Source organism: Strigops habroptila, chromosome 14, assembly GCF_004027225.2.
Source record: "Strigops habroptila isolate Jane chromosome 14, bStrHab1.2.pri, whole genome shotgun sequence".
In the NCBI taxonomy this organism is placed as follows: Eukaryota; Metazoa; Chordata; class Aves; order Psittaciformes; family Psittacidae; genus Strigops; species Strigops habroptila.
In genome coordinates, this window is record NC_044290.2 from 5,129,845 (window position 1) to 5,144,074 (window position 14,230).

Genomic DNA, 14,230 nt, shown 5'->3' on the forward strand with positions numbered 1-14,230 from the left:
CTGAACCTTTGCTTATGAGATCCATAGCCTGTGGAGCCATTTTAGGCTGAAATACAGCTCTCTTGAATACTTGTGTCCACTAAAAAGCCTAAGTTTTCTTTTTCTCTCTAGGAGTAGCTTTAGTGGTTAAACCCAAACGGGTATGTGACTTTCTGTGTGCCCTAAATCATCATTATTATTCCACAAAGAGGTATTGCCCTGTCTTGAGGCCCGTGGATAACATTCTCCTTAATTAGAAAAGTCGTGGTTTACCCCCTCTCTCCAGGGGTGCAATTTATTGCCCAAGTGAAAGGCAATGAAAATCATTAAACCTTAAATCTCAGCCCTGACATGGAACACTTGGCTACCTCAACCTTTTCCTTTCTGACCCAAACTGCCCTAAACCCAACCGACCATTCCAGCCCTGTGTGTAACCATTGTGCGTGTTTGCTACGTGATGTTTGTTCTGTTTTTGCAGGTGTAAATTTCAGTTGAGGCCAAATCTGTGGAAGTTACAAAAAACTAGAGACGCAAACAGGAACTGCAAAGTGATATATGCTCAGTGGTGAGAACCCGGAGTAAAACAGGATATTAACTGTAAGAAATTTGAAGTCCTAATTTCTCCCCAGCTCCCCAGATAGAAAGAGAGTGGAAATAAATGCTTCAAAGTAGGATATTCTTGGTGAATTAGAGTGAGTGTTTTCATTTTATCTTCCTAGTAATGATTTAAGATGACTTTTGCATGAATTTAAGCACTATAAAGAAATGAAAGCCTGGGAGGAAGATGGTTCTGAGGAAGATTTCCATGTTAAAATATTGAGAATGATTTTCAAAAGCATTTAAGTGACTGATAGCCTACATCTCCTGAACTTAAACTCTTAAGAGAAAACATTTTAAAGATGCCTGGGGGTGCAATTACGCTTTACAGCTTGAGCAGTCCTAACCATTCCCTTCCCTTTTTGTTCAGACTCCAGCCCAAGGCCCCTTCCTCTGTGCCTTGCACCAGCTTTCAACCTACCAGACCCTGCACAGGGTGAGTTTAAACAGTTAAACCAGTAAAATAATAGGTTTTTTTCCCTTCAGGTTAGCAAAGTGAGTCAGCTTAGCAATGGATCCGGCCATGCCCAGCACTCGAATGAGGGGAGGATGAGATGACAGCTGGGTCAGCTCTTCAGTATGACCTCCTAAAATGTGTAACTTCATCCAATGGGTATGGAAATGAAATTGGAAATGAAATTACTTTAGGAACTAAAAACAGATTTGTATTTCTTTTTACCCAGCTTTAGCTCTTTAAAGCTCAGCTCCTTTTGGGAATGAGACTCCACATCCTCATGGATTCATGTATTTTTTAATAGACCTCTCTTGTTGTTTTATGTGATCTTCCCATGAGCTCCACAGCACCCTCTTGCTCTGTCACAGATGCCACCGTCACTGATGATGTGCCCAGGGATGGTGATGAGGGAATTGCAGCCAGTGTCAGAAACAAACAGACAAGGCTCTGGAGCACTTCTTCGTGGTTAAGGTCTCTGATTAAGTGCCCAGTCCAGCCCCAGCTCCCACCTCGTTGCCTTCATCCATTATTATACCCCAAGAGGAAACGGCCTCAAGCTGCACCAGGGGAGGTTTAGATGGAGATGAGGAACAATTCCTTCCCCAGAGGGTGCTCAGGCATTGGAACAGGCTGCCCAGGGCAGTGCTGGAGTCACCGTCCCTGGAAGTGTTCACACACCGTGTAGCCGAGGCCTCAGTGCCATGGGTTAGTGGTGGCCTTGGCAGTGCTGGGGAATGGTTTGACTCGATCTTAAACGTCTTTTCCAACCCCGTTGACTCCATGATTCCAAACCCTGACCCCACCGAGCGGTTCCCCTGGGGAGCAGTGCCGGGTTTGCAGGCGGCGCTCGGTGGGGAAGCGGCTCTGCCACCCGCTTTGCCGGACCAACCCTCAGCCACATCCCGCAGCGGACCGCCTCTGCACAGCCCAACGCCGTGGCAGAGCCACGGGAGCCCGGCGGGGATCCTGATCCCTGCAGGTGCAGAGCGGAGCGTCTCGATCCCGGCGCCTCTCCCGGAGCCCCCTCATCCCGCCCCGGGAAGCACCGACCCGGAAGGCGTTTGGAGGTCATGCCGGGCAAGATGGCGGCGCCCAGGCGGTGAGGGGAGAGAGCGGCGGGAGCGGCGCCGCGGCCATGAGCGCTGCCCGCCGCTGCAGCCCGCCCCGGGCGCTGGCAGGTACCGCCGGCCGCGGGGCAGCGAGGCCCCGGTGGGGTCCGGGGGGTGGAGGGGGGCTGAGCCTTGTGGGGTGGGCAGGGCCGGAGTGGTGGTGGCTGGGGCCGGGCCGACCCTAGGCTCTGAGTAGTCCTTGGGGCTGCTCCATGTATCGCTGTGTGCATCCCCCCAGAGAAGGGTGTCGGTGCGGTGTCACACAGGGGTGTGCTCTTTGAGGAGGTTTGACTTTGGTGCTGCCCTGTGTCACCTGCTTCCTTGTGCTGTTCTGCCAAGGTGATTTGGTCAATAGCATATAGGGGTAGTAGTGGAGCTATAGATTTAAAACCCATCTCTGGGGAGAGGAGAGATTCAGAAGAAAACTCTATTAGGACAAGCTGTACTTTTAGTTCTTCACCTGAAGAACCTGCCAGTTCTTCACCTGCACAGCCCTGGTTCCCATTTGTTGGGCTGTTTTGTGTCACAGCTGATAATAGATGCTGTAGTCTCGATTGAAAGCACTCAGTGGCAGAGAAGGAAGTGGAATCTAATGTTCTCTTTCTTTTTCTTTAAATAGGATTATTTGTCTGGCGTCTAAAGAACACTGGAATACGGCAGATACCATGCCAGTTTGTACAGCTGTGCCATGTAGCCAATGACAGATTGATTACATTTCAGTACTTTAACTTCCTCAAACGAATGGTAAGTCAGGGAGTCTGTTCCAAGTTTTTCATACTTTCATTTATTTTGTTCCATGTGATGAGTCAAAATGGAGATTAGTTGATGAAAGTAGTATTTTTTTTATCAGCCAAGCTCTGGCAATTCCAAGTGTCTCCTTTTCTACACTGCATCAGGGTTTAGCACTTGGCATCTAAAACATTTGAGGTTGGAGGAAACCTGCTGTAGCAAGGATAGTGCCTTGTGCTGTGGTGTGTCCTCTACTTGGCAGGGGGCTTTCTGTGCTTTCGAAGCAGGGCACTCTTGTCCTGATGAGAAACATGAAATGAAGTGATTTCTGAAGTTATTATTTATAAAAATGCTATTAAGAAAGTAAACTCTTGGCTAGCAGTGGTACAAGTGGTAGATGGAACTCACTTGTGGAGGTAGTTTGTTCTGACTGAAGAGTTAATCAGTTAATTTGAATCAAGACTCCTGAGCTTGGTAGCTTAATGGGTTACATCCTATTGTAACCCTATTGTGCTGTTAATTTGAGGTATTAAAAGGGCTCTCGTTATCATTCAAGCCCTTGAAATTGTATCACACAGAAGACGATGGTAATAAAAGATGTATCTTGCTCCCCCAGAGTTGTGTTCTGGTCATTGTAACTAAAAAAGAGCTAAATGCTCTTTTCCTTATTCTGTGTTTTATTCTGTGAGAGTTCTAAACGAGGGGAAGCTGCCTTTGAACTTCCTGTTCAATGCATGTTCACTTGAACTGCTATTGAAAATGGTTGTGTAGTTAATCAGCATGAAGTTTGGTATAAATAGTAATATCCTAATGTGGGAGGTGATTTTATATCATAGGAGGTAGATTGTATTTTCTGGCATTTTTTCTGATTTTTTCCTATCTTAAAGATGCAAAAAGTTCAGGGCTTCTGTTTGAAGACTGGAGTTGTTATGGGCATGTGTGTACCTCTTTGAAGGTGAATTGATCAGTTGTAAAGCAAATTATGTTGTCTGGAGGTTTGGAATGAATAAAACATTTTACTGTTGCAGCTGTGGAGGAGGGAGTAATTTTATCAAGAAGCAATTCTTCCACCTTAAGTAACCATTATTGATGCAGTTGTGAATTGAAAAGCTGCTTTTGTAATACCTTGTCCAGCTTCTGGAACTTTCTTGCATGTGAAATAAGCATTTGAAATTCAGGATAACTCAGTCATGTCATCATAGGAAGTAATTCTCCTAACAGTAAGAATAATACAGCAATAATATTGATGATGGTAATAGCCTCAAGTCGGCATAAATATCTTCTTAACTATTCATCTTAATGTTTCTTTTTCTATTCAGTATGTAACACAATGCAACAAGGACCTCAGCCAACGAGCCAAGCCTAAGTCTGATTCAGTTGCATCTCCTTTTCGTGAGCTTCAGCAATTGGATCAAGAAAAAAAGGTTATACACAAGATTAGACCAATTTCACCTGTGCATCAACCTTTGCCTGAGGCATCAATCAGCAATGAGTTGAGAGAAATGAAGTCAGCTGCAGAAACTGAAGACTCAGTTGCAGCAGTAAGAGTAGAAGCCAAAGGAGACAGACAATGGAAAGAGATGAAGTTACGGCTGGATGATTTGCCAGGAATTTTGGCACGCTTGTCCAAGATTAAGCTTACAGGTACTACTGGTCATTTTTTCACTTCTGTGCATCCTGTTTAATATCACAGTTCTTCAGCATGTTGCTGGTACTGTGTAGGTTTTTGTGTGATAACTCCCACTTCACTGGCACAAAGCCTCTGGGTCAATTGCAGGGAAAAATTGTTGCGTGGGGAAAAATTATTTTATGGAAGCATTTTATAGTTTTCCCATTAATTTTAGTTAAAAGCAGTGAGGAGGAGCTTGCATTATATCACCAGCTAGCTTTTGGGAATCAGAAACGAGTGTTACTAAACTGGGTTACAAGTGAATTTATGAGCTTTGCAGTAAGTAGAGGCATCTTGTTTGATGCAGTAAAGGCATCTTGTTTAAGGTTACCAATGTTCTGTCTTATTTACTTAATTTTCACTTAAATACTAGTTATTGTGAAATTAGTATTAACAGTCCCAACAAAAGATAATCCAATTCATTTCCTATATTATAAAGGAAGATAGTTTCAGTGTGACCAATTAAAAAAGAAGGTATAATTTCCTTCTCTAGTCAAGGATAGGGTGTATCTTCAAACCAGCAGTTTGTTAAGCCTGGTAGCTTAACTACATTTTCTTTTCCCTTGTTCTAATAGTAATACTTAAAACTATAAATTACTTCTTTCTGCTAGGTAGTGCTATATATACTTTTATGTCTAAGGAAACTAATGATCCAACCAAAGCCTTACATCTTGTCTGTATCAGGGCCAAGAACAGTAATACAATTTCCTAAGTCCCTACTGTGGTGCTGTCTCCAGTGGATGAAATAAATTCTTGATAATAAAACTGTTGTTCTTTCCCATAACGATTTGTTATAATAAAAGTCCTGGATTCAGTTTATTTCTTGAAACTTTGTCTTGCAATATATACATTTTCATTGTTTCTCCATGACAAAATTGTACTGACCACATATAGCGTGCAGTGGTCATTTACATTTTTCTCTAGCAAAAAGCCTTTATAGTTCTCAGTGCTGATGAAACCTTTCATGTTTTGGCCTTGACAAAACTGATCTTGTCCAAGTGTTCTTCCTCATTCTTTTAAAAAGCTCAAGGCACCTATTTGGTGCTGGTAAAGAGCTGGGTAAGTAAGCTTGAGGGATGAAAAGCATGTGTTTTGGTACTTCACCATGTCACTTTTCCATGGTAGCCACGGTAATTTCAAATTTAGGTCTATAAAACTCTTCCTAGCACATTCAGCAGTTATCAGGGTTAGTGTACTTCGGATTTGCAACAGCTTTGTGGTGTGGGTGGTGAGGCCCTGGAACAGGTTGCCAAAAGAAGTGGTAAATGCTCCATCCCTGGCAGTGTTCAAGGCCAGGTTGGACAGAGCCTTGGGTGACATGGTCTAGTGTGAGGTGTCCCTGCCCATGGCAGGGAGCTGGAACTGGGTGATCGTAAGGTCCTTTCCAACCCAAACCACTCTGTGATTGTGTGTACAACCTCAACTATTGCCTTTTCCTTCTTTCTGCATAACACGCATCTTGCCTTTTTCCTCCCCAGTGCTCTTCAGTTTTAGTAATATCTTGTTTCTGTTGGGCTCACTATAGATAACTTACAAGTGCTGTATGGAGAATTACATCTTCTGGCATATTCAATGAGGTGATTTAATTTAAGTGGCTCTTTTATGTGAACTTGAAAGCTGTGCTAGTTATTGAAGTAGAACTAAATTAAAAATCTCAATAGATCCAGAAACACAAAGTTAAAATGCCATGCTTAAATGACCAGAGAGAGGGAGAGAAAATGAACTGTTGTTTTAAGCACTTGAAGTGTATTTCTTGTGTTTACTGATATTCCTTATGGGTAAGCTCCGTGTTGCTACCACATTTGAGTATTACTGATGCTCCTTAAAACAGGAGTTTCAAGAAATGCAACACGGTGGAAAAGGGTCTTTTTCTGGATAAAGACCCTTTTTTTGTGATACTTTTTTTGTATGGCCTCAGTGTTGCTGTGAAACTTTTCAACAGCTTCTAGTTTTAAGTGCAAAAGGCAATATTGACAGGCAGGCAAGTACTGGTTTTAAAATAGGGTGTTACTTGGAATCTGTAGAAGGCAAAGGGTGCAGAATTTCATTCCTGTCAGATTTTTTTGTGTGTATCTGCATTGTGAGATGTGCTGCTCTTGATCCAAGTGTAGTAAACCTGTTGAGAAGGTATAGAGATACAAAAGAAACCTCAACCTCTCTTCTTGTTGTGATCTTTATGAGTAATGATCTGGGGAGGGTGCGAAGATACTATTGGAAGTAGAAAGTGTAAAAGAATAAATTGGTTGAAGAGGAGTTTGTAGGAGGGGAATTCTGTTGTTGGTCTTTATTGGCCCTAGGATGGAGTAGGAGACGAGCAGGAAAAATCCTGGGTGTAGTGTAGGGAGCAAGGAAACAATTAGCGCTTTTTTTCCCCCCAACTTGTGTAATTGTTTAGACAAATGATACATTCTGTAAAGAATATGGTTGTGTCATTCTTTTGATTTTATTATATTTTTTTAAAAAGGAAAATAAATCCTCTGAGGTCAGTTTTTAAGTTACAAATGACACACAACTCAATTCCTTTCACCCATGAAGTTCTGATAGATCTCATATCCTGTGTGGTGCTTTGGGGGTTTTTTGGCAGATTCTTTATTTATACTCTTTAGAGCATGAAATAACAAAAAAACAAACTCTGCATTATGCTAAAATGGGACTTCCTTGTGCCCTTTTCTTCTCCCACTGCTGGAGTAAAGAGAATGTTTGTTTGTGTTCTGAACTGTAATTCATCTTTGAAAGGAAATGAGTTTAGCTATTACCATACTCTCCTGCTTCATGTAAACTGCAGCTCTTGTGCCTCTGCCATTAGAAGCTCTGCCTCACCAACAGGAAAAGATTTTTGTTTATATTCTTTTGCCATGGAAAACAATTAGGGAACTTTTAATTACTTGTCGCATAACCTGCCTTTTTGGGTTCAATTTCCATCCTTTCCCTTCTCTGCAGTGTTCTCTATTGGCTGCTGTCTGCACAGCTGTGTCTTACCATGCAGGCACTTGGAAAGCTAATGCCTCTGTCTGATAAGTTTTCAGGATTATAAATATTGTTTTCAAGTTGAGAATAAAGTTTATGTGTAACTGCGAATAGGAGAGAGACATGTGAAGGTACAGTAATAGGAGGAAATTGTAATAATTTATAATGCAAACACATGAAGAATTTCGGATTGTCTCATCTTCTTAAATACAACTTCACGTTTACATTTCTGTAAGGTTCTCCTCAGTGATCACAGCTGAAAACTAAGATGAGATAGATGCAAAACCACAGGAAAATTAAACTTCAGTTTTTAATGGGGGGGGAAGTGGGATGAAGGCATGATATGAAAAATGCTGAGTATTCTCACTGGGTATTTCTCTGTGTTTGTGATAAATGCTTCATCTCTGGCAGCATTCAAGGCCAGGTTGGACAGAGTCTTGAGTGATGTGGTCTAGTGTGTGGCATCCCTGCCCATGGCAGGGGGTTGGAACTAGGTGATCTTAAGATCCTTTCCATCCTTAGCTATTCTATGATTCTATGTTCTTCTTGTTGCTCCTGTATTAAAGGATGTCTTGGACACTGGTCTCTTGGTGGGGACGACCAACTAGATAGAATCATAGAATAGTTAGGGTTGGAAAGGAGCTTAAGATCATCCAGTTCTAACCCCCTGCCATGGGCAGGGACACCTCACACTAGACCATGTCACCCAAGGCTCTGTCCAACCTGGCCTTGAACACTGCCATGGATGGAGCATTCACCACTTCTTTGGGCAACCTGTGCCAGTGCCTCATCACCCTCACAGTAAAGAACTTCTTCCTTACATCTAACCTGAGTAGATAGATGAATAGCACCTTACGTAGCACTTTTCTGAGAGGTGGATGTATTAACATGGGACAGATGTAATTTTAACTGCTAATTTCTAATCTGCTGTAGAATTTCTATTGTAACTTTCCAGCCTGTTGAGGAAGGGGCTGTGTCTTAGCGTATCTTCTCAGTTCTAAATATATTTCATATGCCTGTCAAAGTAGTTCTCGTTTAGCGGTAATTACAACAGTAACTATTATCCTATCAAAGAAAGAAAGCTTAATAGTGGTAGCTTTCTGGCAAGTTATTTTCCATGCTACAAGGAAAACCTAATGAAGTAAAAATAAACTATTATCACAGTTTATTTTTGCAAAGCGTTTTAAAATTGTTCAATGGTAAAAAGATATTATCTGCCCTGTGTGTAATACTGCATTTGAATTTTATGTGATACGATGCAAAGAATTGTTTTAAATCATTGTCCCAGATTGAAGTTTGCTTCAGGAGTTTGGCCATCTTTAGTGTGCGGGTTGAAATCTGCAACAAGAGGAGAGAAGGCTCTGGGGGGACCTTAGAGCAACTTCCAGTGTCTAAAGGGCACCTACGAGAACTCTGGAGAGGGACTTTTTGCAAGGTCCCAAGGGACAGGACAAGGGGCAATGGCTTTAACCTCGGAGGGGAGATTGAGATTAGACACTAGGCAGAAGCTCTTCCCTGTGAGGGTGCTGAGGCGCTGGCACAGGGTGCCCAGAGAAGCTGTGGCTGCCCCATCCCTGGCAGTGTTCAAGGCCAGGTTGGACACAGGGGCTTGGAGCAACCTGCTCTAGTGGAAGGTGTCCCTGCCCATGGCAGGGGTTTGGGACTGGATGAGCTTTAAGGTCCCTTCCAGCCCAAACCAGTCTGGGATTTTATGATATGCCTTCACCCAAACAAATCTAAGGAAACATTGGTCAGTCGTATAGCACTAATACTGATGCTCCATTTAGATCTCCAGAAATGAAAGTGTGAAAACTCTGGAAGGAAAATTCCATCATTTTTTGGCAAGTTAGTTTCCCTTAAGTAGTACATAAACACAAACCAGTGAAATTGTTTCTTAAATTAAAGTAGAAATGCATTTGCTTTTGTCTGTCCATATGTACTAATATATCATCAGTATATGAGTGGGAAGGAAATCTAAAGCTGAATTGGTTTGCTTTGGCTTTCTACATTTTTATTTTGGCTCAGCTACTTTTTAATAGGAGGTAAACAAAATATGGCACAGTGATTGGCATGCTATAAATACAAATATAGGGATTTCTAAAGGCAGATCACATTACAATGAAGGTGAAGAGGAATGTAAAGAATACACTGTGGACTTTATGAATGCGTTTTTATGCTAGAAACATAATAATTCACTCTTTTTGTCACTGATCCATTAGCATTTTCTTTTTCATTTACATGGAAATGGGAGACAAATGTCCCCTGTTAATTTTTGTGAAAGCTAATGATGTTTAGAAGACTGAAAATTAGGTTTAAGCTGAGCTCATAAGTTTAAATCCTGGCTTCTTTTTGAAGAGCATATATAATGCCAACTCTCATCAACGAATCTTGAAAGGATCAATGCCATCTATTATGCAATAAGGTGAGGTTAATTTGGCCCCTAAAGCACTAAACTAACAGGGATTAAAAAACAAACAGTCAATGACCTCATTCCCTTGATGTGATCTCAATTAAATATACTTTTCCTCCATGAGGGAAGTAAAAGAGTAAATTATTGCTTCCACGGTAAAAGAAAATAAACTTCCCAATCCAAAGGGAACGTTTTCTTATTTACTCTTCACGTGTTGCATGGAAATTGCTGGATGGTGAGGCAAGTGGGGAGTGCCTGGTGTTCACTGCCCAACAACTGGAAATACCTGGGTTAATGGGATAAGTGAGAGGATGTAGGACAACCTCTTTTAATGAGATCCTGATAAGTCACACTGAAATGAGTGGCTGAAATTAATCTGGAGAAATCAATGGGGACTTTAATTAGTGCTGTAGCTGTACAGTGTTAGAATTTCTTGGAGGTCAGTGTGATGGTAATGTTACACTGTTTGCCAGTCTGCTCCACCTTTCTTCTTCAGTAGATGAGTTGGTGTTTTTCCGTAATAAATCGGTGTAAAGTGCTCTCTAAGATAAGTTTTAATTAAATCCTTGTCTAGAAGTGAACGTGTGATTTATTATGCAGAAAAAATGAATGTAATCACTCTTAGAAATGCAGGCGCCTCTGTTTCACTGTCATCTTTGCAGTGTGTTTTTTAACTCAGTTGTAAACCAATTTCATATTTTCTTGTGCACTCCACTAAGAAGGATCCACGAGGTTTGAAACGAAGATGCTGTTTTATTTGTGTTCTAAATGAGGCCAAGTCTTTCAGAAACCTTCATGTCTATTAGTCTGTCTGGTGGGGTTACAGAATCTGTGGTTATTTCATAGAATCACAGATTGGTTTGGGTTGGAAAAGACCTTTAAAGCTCATCCAGTTCCAACCCCCTGCCACGGGCAGGGACACCTTCCGCTAGAGCAGGTTGCTCCAAGCCCCTGTGTCCAACCTGGCCTTGAACACTGCCAGGGATGGGGCAGCCACAGCTTCTCTGGGCACCCTGTGCCAGCGCCTCAGCACCCTCACAGGGAAGAACTTCTTCCTAATATCTAAGTGATGCTCTGATAGGGAATCAACGCTCAGGGGCTTCCCTTGGTGTCAGGCAGAGATGCTCGCAGCCAGCCTGTGTGACAGCCATCTGCACAACATCCTGTGAATCCGTAACAAGGCTTGTAATAATATTATGTATATTATTTTAATAATATTCAGCTGCCAATGGATTTTAATACTTAGGAAAAAGTTTTGATGAGCAGCAAGTTTTCTTCACTGTCTTTTTAGGATTAAATCTTAAGGTTCTTACGCAGTTCTTAAAAGTAGCACTTTGCATGTGCATCCTTGCTGTGACATTTAGTTTTTCATCTCAAGTAACTCTACTTAGTAGATAATCCATGTATTTTCAGTCAGCCAAGGTTATTTATTTGTCATTTAACTCCAGACAAACAGGCGACTTCGTAGGAATCAGGAAGATCAGAACATTCTGATGCTTTGATTTGAGCGAGCTGATGTCTGGAACAGTGATTACATGTAGAATATAGTCTAAATACTTCCTGTTTAGTAACTATTAATTTCAGATCGTAAGGTTCCAGGTCCTAGCAAGATATTCAGTATGTGTGCTGACTTTATAGTATAAGGAATTTTTCATGTCGGACTACTTCTAGCCAGAAGTGAGGTTCATAAGACCTGTTATTTGAGTAAGTATAATATTGGGATTGAGACTTAGATAACTTTCATTTGAAGGATGTGATTTGCAGTACTGTACTAAAGTTATATTTTTGGATGACAGAAGTGGATTTTTATTAATCCACTCAAAATTTAAGGCATTTAAGAGCTGCTGGGTCAACGTGATGATGTGGTTGTGCCTCCTGCCTGAAGTGGGCATGTTAAATGGGAACAGTGTGAAGAGATACTTGTACAGTGAAGTTCCTGGCTTCATCAGTGATAATCTGCATGTCCCAAGTCTCTTTTTGGCTCTCTTCACTATTTAAGTTCCTGCTATAATTTGGTATAAATTATAATCATAACAAATGCTTATCTCTCAGTTCAGGGTTTTTCTTACTGTTGTTCTTCCATGTTAGACTTTGCAGTGGCATGTGAATTACTGGAACAAGCATGTGTCCTGTATGTGCTGCATGAGGCAGTTTGATCCTGTAGCAGATCCATAAAATAGAAAATACAGAGACACAAGGTTTATTCTCACCTCTCCTACTAATGTGCTGATGCTTCTGGGTTTCTCATTTCATCCCTGACAGTTCTCCTTCTCATCTTTGACGACTTTATGTAGAGTATTAGTATTACTTGTACGCAGTTCCTGGAGCTACTTTGATCTATAAAAGTAAGAAAAAGTTAATCTGCACAAGGGTTCTTACAGGGTTTAAAAATCTTAACTCTAATGATATGTACAAAGGAGTCAGTTTCTTGTTGGTGCTTTGAACTGTGCTCTTGCTTGTCTTGCAGCTCTGGTTGTAAGCACAGCATCTGCTGGCTTTGCCATGGCCCCAGTCCCGTTTGACCTGACCTGCTTCGTGCTCGCTTCCCTTGGAACTGGACTGGCATCCTGTGCTGCCAACTCCATCAATCAGGTCAGTCCATTGCGTCATCTGTCCCTCAAACTGGTATCATCCTGGTTTCTGAATTGCTGCCAAGGAGTGTAAATGTGTGGCTGGAAATGCTGTGCCTTCAGCTGCTGCCTGAGCTCTTGAGCTGCTAAAACTGACACCACGAAAGGAATACATGTCTGAGAGCTAAAGTATAGTTGCTAGGCACATTGTGTTTGTTCAGAATGGAGTTGATGAGGTTTTAAGCCTCCCAATAATAATGTTTATCTTGATAATACCAAGCCTGGGTCACTGAAAATGACATAGGAAGAACTGTGTAATTGGATATAACAATAGCCATGGGGGCTCTGGCCTTATGGGCTTGGTTCTTCAGTTGTGTTATTGTATGATCTTGTCAGAGCTGTCCAAAGAATGGCTCAGAGCACCTTTCTAAATGTCTGTAGTGGGACTTTGGTGGGGTTTGTGTGTTTCTGTTCAGTCTAGAATCAGGGCATGTCCTGTTATAAAACATATAGGAAATCTCCATGGAACATGGGTGGAGATTGTAGAATCACAGAATACCACGTTGGAAAGGACCTCAAAGATCACCTGGCCCAACCTTTCTAAGCAAAGCATGACCTAAACTAGATGTCCCAGCACCCTGACCAGCTGAATCTTTAAAGTGTCCAGTGCTGGGGAATCCACCACTTTCCTGGGGAGATTATTCCAATGGCTGCTTGTTTTCATTGGGATAAACTTTCCTTTAACTTGGAATCTCCCTGAGAGTAACTTGTGCCCATCACCCCTCGTCTTTTCCATGTGACTCCTTAAGTTCCAGGTGCTTAACTTGAGCTTCCCTGCATATGTGAACGTGCCTGTAGAGCTGGATGCTGATCTCTCCCACAATCCAGTTGTGAAGCAAAGTTGCTGTTAGGCTGTAACACTTTCAGTGCTAAATATGGCCTGGAAGAAGAAGTGGCAGTAGCAGTGCTGCCTTTGATAGCACTTTATGGTTTCAGCTGGAAGACTAGGAAGGCTGAACAGGGCATTCCTTTGCTTTACATCCTGGAGTCACTTTGAGTTGGGCTCTGATGTTTACACTGTGTAACACCTCTGTGGTAGGCACCTGATGTGCTTTTTGAGATTGCACCCATATGCACACACCTTGCTCAGGCTGAAGTAAGTGCAGGTGTTACTGTTTGTTTTCACTGAGCTTAAAATTGGGCTAGTCAGCTAACTTTGTGGCTGTTTTCTCTCCAAAATAGGAAGGATGCTGCATCATTTTTAGTTGCTTGGAAATATTTAGGTAGCCTAACTTGAAAACACTTAGATAGACTTGAAAAGTGATTTTAAGTAAGTCCCACTGTTTTCTGAAGTATACTTTTGGTTATCATGTATATATTTTTCACATCAACTCTGGCTAGAAAAGCTTTTTTCCTCCCTTTCTTCCTTGCCTACAGTTCTTTTAATATTAAAACATCATTCTGACTTATCTTTTGAAATATTTACTGTCAGGTTTACTTTCACCTTTGTGGATACTACTGGTCTAAGAGGAGAAATATTGCTTGTTTAGAGACTCGTGTGCAACTTGTCTTTCTTGGGAGTTTGATACATAGAGATGATATTCATGCAGAAATAACTGGTTTTCTTTGTCTTCAGCTTCCATGTATTGCTCAGGGTTGTATTTTGTCTTGAAAGTAGCCGCTTCTTAAACTTTTGGAAGCCACAGTTTAAAATCTTACTACTTAAAATCACAAGATACTCGAGAG

General features: G+C 41.7%; 1 protein-coding gene across 1 annotated transcript in view; it reads left to right on the forward strand.

Moving 5' to 3' along the window:
• The first annotated feature begins 2,099 nt into the window (after positions 1 to 2,099).
• The window catches only part of LOC115616504 (protoheme IX farnesyltransferase, mitochondrial), a 103,597-nt gene continuing 91,466 nt past the window's right edge, over positions 2,100 to 14,230 (forward strand). Inside the window, exons 1-4 of the mRNA XM_030505810.1 lie at positions 2,100 to 2,208; positions 2,759 to 2,883; positions 4,188 to 4,512; positions 12,382 to 12,506. Coding sequence (XP_030361670.1) covers positions 2,166 to 2,208; positions 2,759 to 2,883; positions 4,188 to 4,512; positions 12,382 to 12,506 — 618 coding nt within the window. The 5' untranslated portion in view covers positions 2,100 to 2,165. The remainder of the gene's footprint in view (positions 2,209 to 2,758; positions 2,884 to 4,187; positions 4,513 to 12,381; positions 12,507 to 14,230) is intronic.